General features: G+C 33.9%; 1 protein-coding gene across 1 annotated transcript in view; it reads right to left on the bottom strand.

Annotated features, from left to right (window-relative positions):
• Positions 1-17,269, bottom strand: part of TNNI3K (TNNI3 interacting kinase) — a 263,002-nt gene that overhangs the window by 227,166 nt on the left and 18,567 nt on the right. The window contains exons 3-5 of the mRNA XM_037498573.1: positions 17,166-17,251; positions 15,671-15,768; positions 3,997-4,107 (exon numbers count right to left, since the gene is read on the bottom strand). Coding sequence (XP_037354470.1) covers positions 3,997-4,107; positions 15,671-15,768; positions 17,166-17,251 — 295 coding nt within the window. The remainder of the gene's footprint in view (positions 1-3,996; positions 4,108-15,670; positions 15,769-17,165; positions 17,252-17,269) is intronic.

The following is a 17,269-nucleotide window of genomic DNA, read 5'->3' on the forward strand; positions in this document are numbered from 1 at the left end:
GTATTTATTGAGGTGATGTTGCTATACAACACTGCATATATTTTAGAAGTACAGATTCATGCCTCTACAAATGTATGTTGCCACGCCACATTCATCAGCAAAATAATTCAATGGATTCCTCCCATCTTGCTTCCTGAACCCAACAACTTCTTTTCTGGTAAACTCAGTTTTGCAGTCAGATTTCTAGGGTTGGCTTAGTTTGATTTTGTCTATTCCTTTGCTTTATTTGTATATATTCCACAGATAAGTGAAAACATCTAGTGCTTTTCTTTCCCCATATTACATTTTGTTTAGCATAATACCTTACATTTCCATCCATGTTGCAAGTGGCAAGATCTTTTTTTTTAATAGTCAAGAAGTAATCAATTAAATATCTATTCTATATCTTCTTTATCTACATCTGTCCTTGTATACTTAAGTTGTTTCTATAACTTGGCCCTTATAAATAGTGTTGAAATGAACATAGGAATGTATATATACCTTTAAATAAGTGTTTTTGTATTATTTGGGTAGCTGTCCAGAAGGAGGATACTGGATTATATGGAATTCTGTTTTTACTATTTTGAGAAACTTCAACAGTGTTTACCGTAGGGACAATTCTATTTTCCCATTCACAGTGAGCAAGGGTTCTGTTTTCTCCATATCCTCTCCAGTACTTGTTTCTAGAGTTTTTTTTTTTTTAATTTTTTTTTAAATATGAACCATTCTATGTATATGAGGTAGTATCCCATTGTGGTTTGGATTTGCACTTCCTTGATGATAAGTAATGGTGAGTATTTTTTCATATGCCTGCTGACCACCTATTTATCTTTTCTGGAGCAGTGTCTATTTAGATCTCTCATCATTTTTTGATTGGGTTGCTTTCTTGTTAAGTTGCATGAGTTCTCTGTAGATTTTGTATATTAAGCCCTTGTTAGACCTATTTGGTAGTGTGACTTCTATTTCATTGTGCAGAAGCTTTTTATTTGATAGGGTCCCATTGGCTATAAGTATCTCTAAGGAGGCAGAATATCTGCGTTCCATTAAACTCTTTATCTACCACATTATTTAACCTTGTGTATTACACAATAAACACTTTGAGTCCAGGAAGCACATCAATCCTATGCTCTCATGTGCATTTAATTCAATAAAGGACAAATGCTTACAATTCAATTAAACTTGAGGCTTTTCAGTTGTTTAGTCTGGCCCATTCCCAACACCCAAATTTACCTATTAGAACTTTTTACAATGTACATCACGCTTTTCATTCTATTTGATTTTGTATAAATATGTTCAGTTCATTTTTTCCTTTTTACTTCTTGTATGTAATTATTCTTCATCATCTCGTTCTTATCATTCTAAATTTCAAAATCTTCACGTAAATCCTTCCCTAACACTTTTAGCTCACATTTATCTCTGTTCCCAGTGAACTCCTACACATATAGTTTTGTGTTCTTTGACATTCCTTTCTATGCAATTATATTTCTAATTTTCCTAATTATCAAACCCATTCTGATCGTTGAATCTACTCTCCCCATGTCTTACCACTATATTCTATTTTATTTTTGAATGGCTTATATAATTTTCCTTGTGTATTAATTCTGTTTATCCAGTTACCTATACAATCTTTGCAGGGAAAAGCTGTCATATTTCTCATATTATTCCAATAACCTACAACTGTATTATGGAAAAACTGAAGACTTAAAAATATTTTTCAAATAAATAAGTGCAAGAAAAAAATATTGAAAGTATGTACTTATTAAAATTAATGTTAGAAATTGTATTATATAATTTATAATAGGGATAATAGAAATTTGAAAGAAAAATTCTGAATTTTTCAATATATTACCTTTAGCTTTTTTGGATATAATTTTCCTTTATTATATTATCAGTAACTTAATCAATTCACTAGATAATGAAAAAGGCAAAAGAGAAAAAAGGCAAATTCATATACACATTGTATACACCATCAGTGATTTGCTATGAAATTCATTAAATGTTATACAAGAGCTAACAAGAGAACCCATGAATTGCAATACAATAGTAAAGACCTATTTGGAATCATTTTGGTAAATTTTGCTCTGAGACTAGTCAAATTGATATATTTCCTTCTATGCTGTGATTATAAAGTAAGAAAACTATTATTTGAAACTGAGATGAAGAGACCAAGCTCTTAACAACCTTATGTTTTGACCCTGTTGTAATTCTATCACTCACAAGTATAATCAACTCAGCACTAGACAAAAAGAATTTTGTTTTACAAAACATATTCTGTCACTTTTCTAACATTAAGAAGTCGAATATGTTTCACTGGAACTAATGTCCACATCATCAGTTCTTCCACCTAGACTTCTTAATATTTGCCTTTCATTTATTTTATCATTGGCCTCTATTTTTTTTTCTGGAAAACATTTATATTTAAATGATTCTAATGGGATTTTCTCTCTTCTCATAAGTAAACAAATTTACCTATACTTAGAATAAATAATACCAAAAATATTTATTTTATGGGAAATAAGATAATGTAATAAGGGTGAAAGAATCAACATGAAAGAAACTACTTTGCTCCCGATGAGCAAAGTATTCATTTTTATTGAATGTAAGAGCCCTTTAAAGAGACACAGTTGAGATTAATTACAGCTATTTTATAGGTCTTAAGTATGATCGTATATGCAGACCTATTTGTTCACAGTTGATGTGTGTGTGTGTTTGAAGAAAGTACAACTCAATTTGCAACTGAATGAAAGGGAGAAAGATAACTATTGATATTTATTATAAAGATATGACTTGATAGCTCTGAAAATCCTGAGAGTTTTAAGTAAAAGAATCAGAATTGAAAACAGAAATCTTTTTTCTCAGGCTTTGTAATTTGTAAATAAAATTATTGTAGAAGAACCTTGATTTTATATCTGTCAAATTGCAGTGATAATAAAAAACATTTCTTGAGTGTTTGTAAAGAAATTAAATAATATAAATGAACATATTTTGCATAGTAAGAAGTGAAATTAATATTTTAACATAAAAGACAACAACTTGTATAGTCTATAAAACACTTCATGATTTTGTTTTTGATAATTTCCATTACTCTACCTTCAACTTATACCATACTAATAACTTCAACTCACTCATATCCTTCAAATACACTCAGCACTTTTCTGTCTCAGGGCCTTTGTACATACTATTCCTTAATCCTGAAATGTTCTTGTACCCCCTTTGTTGGCTTAATTTTATTCAGATCTCTGTTCAAATATTACTTCATATGCTTTACTACAAAGCTTATCAAGACAGTACCTACTTCTTCACTTTGTTTTCATTTTATTCCACTTTATTATATTTTCCAGAACTCACACCTACCTGGTATCATATAATATTTACTTTATTGTCTGTCTCATTCTTTACAACTCAACTCCAAGAAAATGGAGATTTCACCTGATTTTCTCGTTACTGTTACCTCAGCAACCAGAACAATTATCTGTGTACAATAGTTGCTTAATAAATCATACAATACATGTGTGAATCAATGAATATTTCATTATATCCTTATATGTAGCAATTCACAAAGCAGGTTAAATAATCATCTGATTTAATCATGATAACAGGCCTCTTAATATTTTTATTTTATAAATGAAGAAAATAGAGACTGACAATATACAGTAGTTTGCCCAAGGTAAACACTGCATTGCTAGAAACAAAGCTGTCTAGTTCAAAAATTTATGCTCTCAATCATGGCTACATAGTTGATGTATTTAGCCATTTTTATATTAACAGATTTTTGATATTACTGCTACAAAATACATTAAATTTACTATCAAAAGCACATTTATGTAAGTTAAATTGATCCCCCACAGAAATGATTGCATTCATTAGCTAAAAAATAAATGGCCCAAATTTCAAAATACAAAAAACAAAAAAAAACAAAAAAACAAAACAAAAAAAAACCCCAGCATTTGAAAACAGTTGAGAATAAGAATTGAAAGAAGGTGATTTATTTTCACAGGTGGTCAACCTATAACTTACCTCCAGGTGACCAGCTATTGCAGCAATATGCAGGGCAGTGAGGCCACCATACCCAACCTGCTGTATGTCAGCTCCACTGTGAAGTAGGGAAGTGATCAATTCAGCACTATCCTGTAAGGAAACACATCTTTAGCGTGACTTTTCTACTAACAGCAGATTTGAACGATGTGCAACAGGATGTATTGATTCTCTGACTGTCAGCCAGTTTAGGTGCTCACAGAAGACTCAAGTGTGATTTCTGGCAGAAGAGCACATGAGAGAGCAGAGAGAAGATCTCAAATGGTTGAAATGTAGGGACAAATGACAGGGGCATTCAGTTACAATCAATTCTCTACTATTTGACCATGGAACGCAGAAAGGACATTTACCTATGGTGAAGCTCTTGCTAACTCAACTAAATCTTACATGTAGGTCACTCCAATAAACAGAATTTCTCCAGCAACTGTAGTATTGAACTGACTACAGTGGACTCCTACTTCATGGTAGTTCAGTAATTGCTTCTTCTCTAATACATTTGTGTCATGAAGCTGGTACATAATTAATGACACAGTGTCATGGGCCCTATCATTATTAATCAGTAGTGTCTTTCTTAACTTGACTCATTTATTTTTTTTTTTTTTTTTTTTTTTTTTTTGTTTATACATGCACTGGGTACAGTCAGAAGCGCAGGAGGGTGAGAGAATTCACCAGAGCCAGAGCGGGGAGCAGAGCAGGCAGAAGGACTGAAGTACACTGCTGAGGGGAGCAGCGGGCGGCAGGAGAGGTCTGCGCGCCATGTGGGACCCTCCTCCTGTGGCCGGGGAGCAGCCGGGGATCGAACCGGCGCTGCAGAGGCCGGTTAGCTTCGCAACCCAGCGCTCAACCGCTGCGCCACCGGGGAGGCCCAACTTGACTCATTTAAACAGTGAAAATGTTTGACATATTATTTAAGCCTTAAGTTAGAATGATTTACTTAATGACCAAAATGATCCTTTTTTCTTCATTCTATTATTTACATTGTATTTCTATTCAGAAACATGGAACTTCCTTAGAATATTAGTAGCAATTAACATTAATTGAAAGTTTTATTATTTAATCATTCATACGCATGAACTGATATAAACCTAACACATGGTATAATTTCAAAAATAGCTGCTGATAAAAATATCAAATACTTCTCAAAAAAAACACTATGAACACTTATGATTATAAGCTTCATTTTATAAGTCAGAACACTCAAAAAAAAAAAAAAATCATGTGGAAGTTCACATTTTCACAAAGCTCCAGATTTGGAAGGGAATGCAAAGATGTTCATGTTTAATGCTCTCCCTCAAAGTAAGAATTCAAAATATAACTTCTATAATATTTGACATATTGATATCTCAAACACATCCAATGTGATAAGAGCCAGGAGTTTTCAGAATAGGCCATTATATTTATGCATATACATAAAATTTCAAATACTTTGGTTATGAAAAACATTCAAAAACAATTAATGCTCTCTATATAATGAAAGTCTAAAACTTATAAAAAATTGAAAAAACTTTGGTAAAACACCTCAAATAGCAAACATAGTTTCCAAAACTTCAACTCCATCTACCTGCTCTAGGAAGAAAGTTAAATAAAGATTTCTGTTTTACTGTTCCATTGGCTCCTTCTGCTCAGTCTATAAACTTCAAACTTTATCCATTCTAAAAAAAAAACCACCATTTTTTCCGCTGAAACTAAGATAATTTTATCTCTATCTTTGCCTTCATTTTCCAAGCTTCTAGAAAAAAAAATTATTGACACTCAGTGCTGACAGCTCTGATTTTGTTTCCTTAGTAATTTCTATACACTCAAATCTTGCATAAATCTCACTAAGTTAACCATACTCTTTAAACATCAAAACTTGCTTTTTCTCATACTATATTAAGGAATATTTAGTGTTCCTTTTTCATTGCCTCATTTTATCAAGAGGTATCACCATGACTGTTTCTTTCACCTGAATCCTAAGGATCTCAACCATTCTACCAAATCTAATGTCAGTCATCTTCCTTACAGTGAAAAACATCTCCCCTTGAAATCCCTGTCTTTTCTGCTCTTCTAAAACTCACATTTCTGTTTTTTTCCACTTGCCTCCTCTTTGTTTTTAACTGTCTCCAAAAAGAAAGTGATTTGGAAGTTTAGCTCTAAGCTACTTTATCATTCTCCATGCTAATTTTCATAATCCTTGTAAGTTCTGATAACTTCATCTTTTTTCCTGTATTCTTTGTCCAATCCAAGCCCCATATATTTTGCTAACCATTGGCATCTTAAATTAAAAATTACTGAGGTAAATATCATTCATAATTTTCTCAGTATTATTTGTCATCTCCTAGCAATCCTTATTTATATTAAAAGCAATTTATTATTCCAAATGACCTAGATTCTTTCAAATCAGCTTCAAAATTCTGCTAGTTTTAACTCAGTTACTTCTGACATTTCTTCTCCTCATTTCCATCACCTTCCATTTTATAAAGTCTCCTAATCAATCTTCTTAACTAAGCCTTTCTCATCGCAGTTCATTCTCCACAGGCACCGATAAATTTTCTTATACACAGTATTTATTATGTCACTCATGTTTTCAATAAACTTTTCATACACTCTACAAATATTTATTGAGAATATATGACTGTAAAACATTGCTCTGAAAAATGGGGGCACTGCAGTTAGGCAGTTACAATTCCTGCTTTCATGGAGCTCACATTTTACTGTATGTATGAGAGAAGAACAAGAAAATAATTATGTTTTAATTATTATACACAGTATATATATATATATATATATATAATATAGTAATATCATAAAGCTCAAAAGCTAAGAGATAAAATAGGCAAGTGACAAGGTGACTATGAGGCTACTTTAAATTGAGCAGTCATGGGAAACTACATTGTGCTGGTGACCTTTGAGATAAATGATAAACACCAAAAACGATCTCTTACTGCTGAGAGCTCTGGTACCATATTCTTAGTATTGTCAAGCTATCTTGCATAAATCACAACTGAGTTCACCACACTTACTAAATATTGAATGTAGTATTTTCTAACACTATCCCTTCTTATGATGGCATATTTATTCTCTCATGTTATTTCCATATATATTTTATTTTTCTATACCTCTCCTATTCTCTCCCCAACCCACAATTATGAGGGCAAAGAATAACTATAGCAAAAGTTGTAAGACAGAAAGTTATATATTTGAAGGTCAGTATTGAGTTAAAGAAAAAAAGAAGGGAGAAGTGATGTTTAAGATAAGAACAAGGTTGTTTGATCTTGGGTCTTGTAAGTCTTGGTATTTAGCATTTGGATTATTTCCAAATGCAAAAGATAACAGTATAAACACATGATAGTAACATCAGCAATAATCAGGATTAAGTAGATTCTGAGGTAGAATTAAATTGTTTTGTTTTTTTCACTTGTCAAGTTTGAGCTACTTACAATGCAGGGATAAGACTGTGGACATGGGAGTTACCTTTTCTAGCAAGAATTCCATCTTTACTTATGACTGGGTGACTGGGCCAAGTTACATAACCTTTTTGTACTCATTTTCTTGGTTCTATAAAAGGAATTCACAATTCAACTGATGTGATTACATATATATTACATGTATAATATATATATATATATATATACATATATATTATATATTATGGCACTAAAAAGGCAGCCAGCACGAGAACACTCAATAAAACTCATCAACATTGGGCACAGAAATCTGGGACTTAGTATAATTCTAAATGGAAATCTGTAAATAAGATAATGACTCCTCTAACTCCTCCCCACATTTCTTATTACCTCCTCCCTACAACTTCACTTCCTCTGCTTCACTAGTTACCCACTAAAACAAAGGAGTAAAACACAGAAAAATCTCTGAACCAGTACTGAGGGTTAGGAAATGTCTACTAGTTCAGTAGTTAATGGGTGACAGAGCTAAGAATTTCTTGTTTAAAGAATTTTCTCTCACCAATAACTTACAAATTTGAATGGTGAGGGTTAAAATAGTGAATTGGCTTTGAAATAGGTAGGAAATATATCACCTCAAGCATTTTCCCCTACAGATAACAAAGCATTAAAATTCAGGGAAATAGAGGGGTATTTTTAAAAATAAAATTATTATTTTAAATAGAGGGGAAATAAGATTTTGAGCAAATGTGAAAGTTAAAAACACAATATTATACAAAATAAAGAGATGCTCATAACATATAAAACTAATAAGTAGTTTATTAATTTCATAAAGAACTCAAAATCAGTAGAAAGATGGATACCCTTTAATTCAACAAGTATTAATAAATATCTACCTATGACAAGCACCTTACTTTGGTAAATTAAAATAAATTACATGTAAATCATGGAGTGTATGAAATATTTATCTATCAGGCAGATTCTAGTAAACACACATCCATCCTTTGCTCAGTTGTCATTGTATTTTCTCCCAATTTAGTCAAAATTTAAGGAATTTAAGAGGAAATATTCCTTCAGAATAGGCAAATGGTGAGGCAAAAGTTGTAAGTACTAAATTACCATTCCACACTTCAGCTATATTTCTCATGTTTGACCTATTATAATATTTACTGAATATTATAAAAGATCTTTTATCCTATTAAAATATGCTAAAAAGAATATAGCAAAACAATCATTGCTACTTATAAATTGCTTACTATTAGTTATACATCAAGTAAAACGTTTTATCTACATAACTTCTTCACATTTCACAACTTATCTATGAGAAAAAAATCATTCCTATTTTATAGCTGATGTCAGGCTCAAAGAATTCAAAGTACTTCATGAACCTTAAGGAGTATGTAAGTGTTGAAGTTAGATGCAAACTCAGATCTAACTCCAAAATCCCCAATTCATTTCTGACTATCCATAGTGCCTTAGCTGGTTTTGGCTTGGTTCCAATCTCAAAGAAAATCTTGAGAGGATATACTTTGTGTTATGTATTTTGTTGTATTTAATTGACAAGTTCTCCCCCGCTCTATAAGAATATTGTGTCCTAATAGAATAATTTTGAAAGTGAGCAATACATCTGAAGAGATGTGATCCTATACTTCTGAATCACAAACCAAATTACTTCAATAAAAATAAATAAAATCAGCAATACAGTGCATGCCTACTAAAAAGGATATTCACATAAAATATAAACAGAAAGTTGGCGGTGAAAGGACTTAACCATTCCACTAAATGTGACTCTCTCTAATACCCTTTTCATTTTGCTCTTGAGTGCCCATTGATCTGTTAGAGATTTCAGGAAGTCTGTATTGTGGTCTGACAGCTCCTCCTGACCTGTCCTTCTTTCTTTCTTGTCCTTTCATAGGTGTCGCTTCCACATAAATCTCCTGTATTCTGAAATCCCTCTCACAATCTACTTTTCAAGAACTCAACTGACAGGCCCGATATAAAACGTTCCCACTAAAATTGAAATTGAACTGGGATTAGAATTTGAATCTTATGTTTTTCTTGACACATCATGTCACCCTCCACCCTCAGCTATGCTCTGCTCTCAATTATTTGCCTTTTGTATGTAAGAACTGACCATGTGCCCTGCTCCTATAAAGGAAAAAAAAAAAGATCAAGTATTTGCTATATCTGTCTTACAAAGGTATAATGAGGATCCAATAACATAATGGGTAAATGTTTATAAACGTAAGTGTAATTTTATCTATATTAAATGATTCACCCCCAAGATCGGTAACTCTGTGAGAATATTCACCTTATGACTGAGTCTATCCTGTCCCTATAGATGTTTAACCTCAATAAAATACCTAAATTTTCTCATCTATAAAATTTCAGAGTTGATCTAATCTGTTTTTCTATAATATCCTACCCTCCTGTAATTGTCTAACGTTCCCTGTATTGTCACATCAAGATGCAAGACAGAGCTGACTTTGCTTTGGAAAGAAGACTGAGCTTCTGTGTGTGTTGGGATGGGGGCATGGAAGGGTGAAGATATATATATCTAGATCTATATATCTATATAGATATATATGCATATATATAAAACATGTTTATATGAGTAGTTTTTCTTCATTAACCCAATTTACTCAGCGTTAATAATTGATACCATCTGTTGATAACAAAAAAGTAATAAAAATGGTTTTGTAGTCTTTAAAGAATATTAAGGTTTCTTCTAGGACAAAGAGCTATGCGGGACCACAGTATGAAATGTATTCAGTTCCAGGCATTAAAATTTAATGAATGAGAGCTGTCTCATATGTCATAGACATCTCCAATAAAGGGTTCCATTAATCAGCATAAAAATAACTGCTCACAAAAGTTCATACCTACACGTCTCCTGTTGAAATAATTCTGAATTTATCTTCACAAAAGTTATCAATTATTAAAGGTTTCACTGTGATGGAAATACTTGCATTTTGTTTGAAATTTTGAGAAAAGAAAGAAAAAAAGAGAAGGAGCGATCTCTTAGACTGAGTAGCTGTAGTTTCCAGGGTATTACCTCCAAATCTGCTTTTGACCTAATTTTTTCTCATTGCTTCTACTGATCCTTCTTTTCCTATTTTCTAGTTTCCTGTAATAACTTTCTTCCTGTGGGCTACTTCCAACTGGCTTTTTTTTTTTTTTTTAAAGATTTATTTATTGATTGATACAAGCACTGGGTACAGTCAGAAGTGTGGAAGGGTGAGAGAATTCACCAGAGCCAGAGCAGGCAGCAGAGTAGGCAGATGAACCGAAGTACACTGCTGAGGGGAGCAGTGGGCAGCAGGAGAGGTCTGCGCGCCATGTGGGACCCTCGCCCGGCAGCCGGGGATCGAACCGGCGCTGCACAGGCTGTGCGCAGCCTCGCAACCCAGCGCTCAACCGCTGCACCACCAAGGAGGCCCTTCCAATTGGCTTTTGAATATACTTGTCTTCTTACTCAATAGTATAGTAATGATTTAATAGGGAGGGACTAATCAGAATTGGCAGTTTGGGGAAATGCAAGCACAAACTTTGAAAAGATAAGTTTTATGTTACATTTTCCTTAATATCTTTACTTACATTTTATTTATTTTTAAATTAAAAAGACGTTTACACAGAGTGAATTTTCTTATGGATAAGACTTTAAAAAGACTGAAAGGTACTTTGTAGAGAACTTCCTGTGATTCTGCCACTCACCCCTCAAGATAATGCTCAATCTCTCACCTTTTGAAGGTGAAATTAATATCCACTGCCTCCATTTTCCTAACTCCATGTATTTGCAACCTGTTTTATATTTTCTTTCTATAAAGTCACTTAGACATCTATTGAAGAGATATCTGACAATTTCTTAATTCTAATGACTAAGGTAGGACAATATTATATTGAATGCTAACATGATTCTTTGTACCTTAAAGTACTTCTTCCTAGATATCACAGAATTTTAACCTCATTCATTTATTCATGTAACACATATTTATTGGTGAATGCCTACCAGGAATTGTTCTGAGAGCTCAAAGAATCTGATAATAAACAATTTAGATCTATTTCTTGCCTCAGTAATACTATACCATAACAAATATTGGAAAAGAATATGAAAAAACTAGAATTCTGATACATCATGATAGAAATGTAAAATGATTTAGCCATTTTGGTAAAGAGTTTGGCAGTCTCGGGCCTCCCCGGTGGCGCAGCGGTTGAGCGCTGGGTTGCGAAGCTGCCCACAGCCTCTGCAGTGCTGGTTCCATCCCCAGCTGCTCCCCAGCCACTAGAAGAGGGTCCCACATGGTGCGCAGATCTCTCCTGCCGCCCGCTGCTCCCCTCAGCAGTGTTCTTGGGTCCTTCTGCCTGCTCTGCTCCCCGCTCTGGCTCTGGTGAATTCTCTCACCCTCCCGCACTTCTGACTGTACCCAGTGCTTGTATAAATAAATAAATAAATAAATAAATAAATAAATAAAAAATCTTAAAAAAAAAAAGTTTGGCAGTCTCTTATAAAGTTAAATATGTAGTTATGATATGCCCCATCAATTCCACTCCTAGGTATTACCCAAGAGAAATAAAAACATGTTCAAACAAAGATTTGTATATGAATGTTAATAGCAACATTATTTATAATAGTCAATATCTGGAAGCAACCTATGCATCCATCAACAAATGAATGGTTAAACAAATTGTATTTAATGGAATATAATTCCACAATAACAATAAATTATTAAACACATAACAACAGTTTGTTTTCAATAGCATTATGATAAATAGGGGAAACATTATATGAAAGAAAACACACCTAATGGAATATATGCATATAATAGTCTAGAAAAGAGAAAATTATTGTGATAGAAAAAGTTATCAGTGATATTCAAAGGTAAAGGTGGGATGGAGGAAATTACTGACTGCAAAAGTTTGTAAGGGAACTTTTGTGTATGATAGAAAAGTCCTACATCATGATTGGGATAATGTTTTATGATGACATACATTTTAAAAGCCCCCTCAAATTATACTCTTAATAAATATCACACCTCAATAAATCTCACCCTTATAAAATCAAACAATTAAAAAAGGAAAATGATGAGTGAGAACCATCCACAAGGCATTATAAAATTGGCTGTCTTCTCCATTTTAACTAATGACAACTGAGATGCTTCTGTTGGTTAAAAAAATAATCCTAAGGCAGGCTGAGCATGCCAGGGTGTCTAACTGAAATAGCTGCTGATGTGGCTAATAAAAAGATGTGAAAATTGCATTATTCATTTTGTGAGTGTTAAGACCAAATAACTGTTCCCTATGCATCTAAATATTGAGAGTAACTTCTTCAGATTAAAGTTTATAAGGACAAAGAAAAATGTCTGAACTGGATTGAATCCTAAATTAGAAAAATATAAAGTTATAAATTACTGAGACAACTAAGCATATTTGAATTTGGACTATAGATTAAAATAAAAGTAATATATACATTTTAAATTCTCTGATTTTGATAATTGTCTTGAGATAAGTTAATTTCCTTTATCTTAGGAAAGGAAAACTATTTAGTGGCAATAGGCCTTGATGTTGTCTTCAATTTACTTTCAAATGGTTCACACACACAAAAGAAGAAAGTGTATAGAGATAGGGGTCTTTTTGGTGGCACAGCGGTTGAGCGCTGGGCTGCGAAGCTGCCCGCAGCCTCTGCAGCGCCAGTTCGATCCCCGGCCACCAGGCGAGGGTCCCAAATGGCGTGCAGACCTCTCCTGCCGCCCGCTGCTCCTCTCAGCAGTGTATTTCATCAATCTGCCTGCTCTGTTCCCTGCTCTGTCTCCTCTGGTGAATTCTCTCACCCTCCCGCGCTTCTGCCTGTACACAGTGCTTGTATGTATGTATGTATGTATAAATAAATAAATAAATAAGAAATTGTATAAAGATAGAACAAAACAAATAATTAGAACATATGGATAAGCTATACATAGGACTTTTGAATATATTCTGGTAATTTTTTTGTTTAAAATAATACTACACTCAAACATGGGGAGCAGAAACTGGAATTTAAAGTTAAGTAAATACTGTAGTTGTTCAGGGAAGGGATAATTAGAACTAATTTAATGCAATGATAATTTGAATAGCTGCTTCATATATTGTTTAAACTTTGTGTTTAAAGTAGAATGGTAAATTCAATTTTTTTTTGCCTTTGTTAAGGAGTCAGTAGAGTAATCATGCATTTTATTATGGTATTCCAAGAAATTCTGCCCACTTTGTGTCCTATAATCCTTAATGTATTTAAACTTACTACAATAAATGTTATAGTCCATAGAGTCTGTAAAATATAAGAAAACAAAAGAGATAGGGCAAAGGAAACTGAAAGAATGGAAATTTTGTTCTGTTTATCCATTGTTTTGATACTAACAGAGATAGGAAAAATATATTCTCTAAAGACTGTAGCACTAAATCTTTAGAGTCCATTGGTAGGGCTGTGTCATGATAAGACTTGGGGAAATGAAAACATATAGAAAGAATATCTCTTCATAGTTTCTCACATTGCTTTGACTATTCACCAGTTTCCTATTCCTGAGGGCTCTTCTACTCTCACTTCTTACCATTCTGTAGAAAAACCAGCATCAGACACTGTTTCCTACATGCTAAACTCTGCTTCCCTGCAAGTTTCACAGGATAACAGTAGGTATTAAAGACAATTTAGCACTTAACTGAAACTTTCTCCCAGAAGAAATCAGAAGAATTGACTAGGCAATGACTGAGCATGAAAAAGAATAAGCATTTGCACCATGAATACAGAAATATGTAAATCTGAATCATGGGAAAATATGGTGCTCCTCCCCCACAGTGCTAACTATCTGGGAGGGATGCTGTGCAAAGTGATCTGGATGTGAGCAAACATTCCCCCCCAACACACACATCTGTACATACAAAGCTAAAATAAAATCTATCACAGATGCACATTAAAATGCAAAGAACAAAATATGCAGTACCACAGTGACAGCCTGGCAGTATGAGCCAATTGTATTTGATTTTAATCAAATTTATTCTAATATTTACTAGAGATCTAATCTTTAGTTTCCTCTTCTGTAAAATAAACCCCAATATTCACCTCAATAAGTTATTTTAATGATTAAAGAAGTAAATATGTAAAATCCAGTGTGATCTTTAGGTCATAAATACAGATTAAGTAGAAACTTGTGATTAGAGGATGAGTAATTTACATATTTAATTTATATATCATATAAATTTATATTTATGATACTCTCAACACTGACCTTTAAGTTTGGGATTTATCCCCAATCCTGTGTATCCCAGTTTTTCCAATCACTTATATTTACTTTATTATCAGTTAGTGAGATTAGGCTGGAACCAGGACTGAAGTATGGAAACAAACAATGGAAGCAAAGATTGGAGAAGTAAAACAACAGAACTCCAGGGAACTCCAGAGATTTCTTTTCCTTATTATCAAGGAAAACACAGAGATAAAGAATGCAACTCAATGTCCTCACATTTTCAAATGCAAATTCATCTTCTGCCATAGGCAGCTGGGTCTCCTTTTAAGGAGCTCTCCTAAGGGAACTGGACTGCTAGATCTTATGTCCAGTCAATCACTGGCTAACCATGTAACCTTGATAATAATAATAGTATTCACTCATGGGGGTGTAGGGTAAATGGTTTTCGGGCTTTTCTGCCCTCCCACCTTTAGCATTGCCCTGCCTGATGGGGCACCTGCAGTTGTTACATTGTTGTGTTGTTTACTTCTGTGGGCCATGGGAGGAGTATTGAGATAGTCCCCAAGAGAAGCAGAGGCAGGAAAGAAGTAGGAAAGAGAAGGGGAGAAAGAAAGCTAGGAGAGAGAGAGAAGCCCAGAGTGAAAACTTGAACGTGGCTTGGAGGCCTGTCAGCCTCCTGCTCCACCCCCAACCCCTGACTGCCATGTGCCTGGTACTGCACTACATGTAAAGCTCAATAAAAGCCTGAGAAAGCCACGGAGGGCTCCAAGACTCTCCTTTACCCATCTGCAGGATCATAGATAACCTGTTCTGTGCCCATCCTGGCACTACAGGGAGCCTTAAGAGAATTAAATGATAGTTCATTAAAAAGATTATGCACCTGGTATATGGATGATACCTGCCTAATAAAGAGAAAGAAGTTGATGCACTAATACAACATTCTAGTAATGCTGAATGTTTTCTATGATTTCCAATTCATAGGGGAAAAAAGAGGAAGAAGCCTAAAGATATATCATCCTTGGTTCTAATACATTGTTGTACATTGTGACAAAAATGTACCTTGTAAACTGCCACGTGCAACGCAGTAAATCCATTTCTTGTGAGTCGAGATGGGCGGAGCCCTTTTAACATAAGGGTTCGAATGTGTGACTTGTTGCCTTGAAAAGAAAAGTGAAAAAAGGTTATTGTTATGGAGATAAGATAGATGGCTTTAAAATATCTCTTTGACTCACTGTTAAATGTCACACTGATGTATGACAATGTCAAACTTCTTTTTGACAGGTCATTTGTTAAATTTTCTAATAATTGACGGTCTTACTACTGAACATTTCTTTTACATTTTCAGAACTTTATATCAATGCTGTGTAGTCTAATACATTTGTTGTCCTTTCTTAATTTATTGCTCTAATCATCAGATGTTTTCCAAACACAAAAATATTCTTCTCAGTCAACTGTTAGTGAAAAAGCTTTCATAAAAATCTATTTGTAGAGGACTCCTGAGAAGAACATCATTAGCAGAAGAATTTATTTAGATCAAGGAATATGGAACATATGATTCAGGTTAAGAAGGCATGTTTCGGGCACCTGTTGTTGCAAGGGGTTAGTTAAGAGGCAACCTATGAAGCTATCCGCAGCCACTGCAGCACGAGTTCGATGCCTGGCCAGCGAGCAACCCACATGGCACAGCAGACCTCTTCTGTCTCACCCACTAACTCCCCTCAACAGTGTAAGTCAGTAGATTTGCCTGTGCTATTCACCACTCTGTCTCTGGTGAATACTCTCATGGCACCCAACCCCCATGTCTGGCCTGTATCCCTGTTCTTGTATGTATAAATAAATAAATCTTTAAAAAAAAAAAAGAAGGTATGCTTCAATTTAGGAGGAAGATCTGTTAAATAAAGTTAGCTTAGTTCATTTGGGAGGAATGTTTACAGGATATGGTTAGAGTTGATATTTAGACAACAGTATTCTATTTTAAAAGCTGATTTCAATGAATACTACTTTGTATACACAAAATGAAGATTAACCATTCATTAATTCAATAAACGATTGAAGATTTACTATATGCCAGGGATGATCTTAGGTGCTGGGGATACATTAATGAACAAAATAAGAGCCAAATTAAACTCTCAATCTTACTTTGATCAGTCTTTACTTTGAGATTTTTATCTTTGGCATTTATTACCTTCTGTGTATCTTACTGCAGATTGTGAAGCAATTGCTTGATGATATTTTGGGGAATGCGTTAAGTGCTTCTGAATTTAACCTAATCCCTACTGGCATACTCAATACTGAAAAATGTGTTTTGATTTTCAAGCCAACTAAGTGACTTGGTTCAGGTTAGAAGCACAATGAGACTTAAATTCAGAGCTAAATCAATTGGAATATCAGCTAGTAGTTACAGCTTCAGCTGAAGGTTATCAGAGTTCTAGGGGCAAAGCACAAGAGAAAATTGAGCATGAATAGAATTCTCTTGTAGACTGTTAAACAGTTCAAATCACTGACTACATATACATATAACTAGTTTATAAAATATTGAGTTTAAAGCACTCACCTCCACAAATGCAACATAAATGAAGTAGAGACAGCCCATTTTCTGTCCTGTAATTTAAATTTACTTTACTGAAGGCATCATCAGAGCTGAAAAATAAAAATTTA

The sequence above is a fragment of the Talpa occidentalis genome, unplaced genomic scaffold (assembly GCF_014898055.3).
Source record: "Talpa occidentalis isolate TD23 unplaced genomic scaffold, MPIMG_talOcc4v2.1 talOcc4.9, whole genome shotgun sequence".
In the NCBI taxonomy this organism is placed as follows: domain Eukaryota; kingdom Metazoa; phylum Chordata; class Mammalia; order Eulipotyphla; family Talpidae; genus Talpa; species Talpa occidentalis.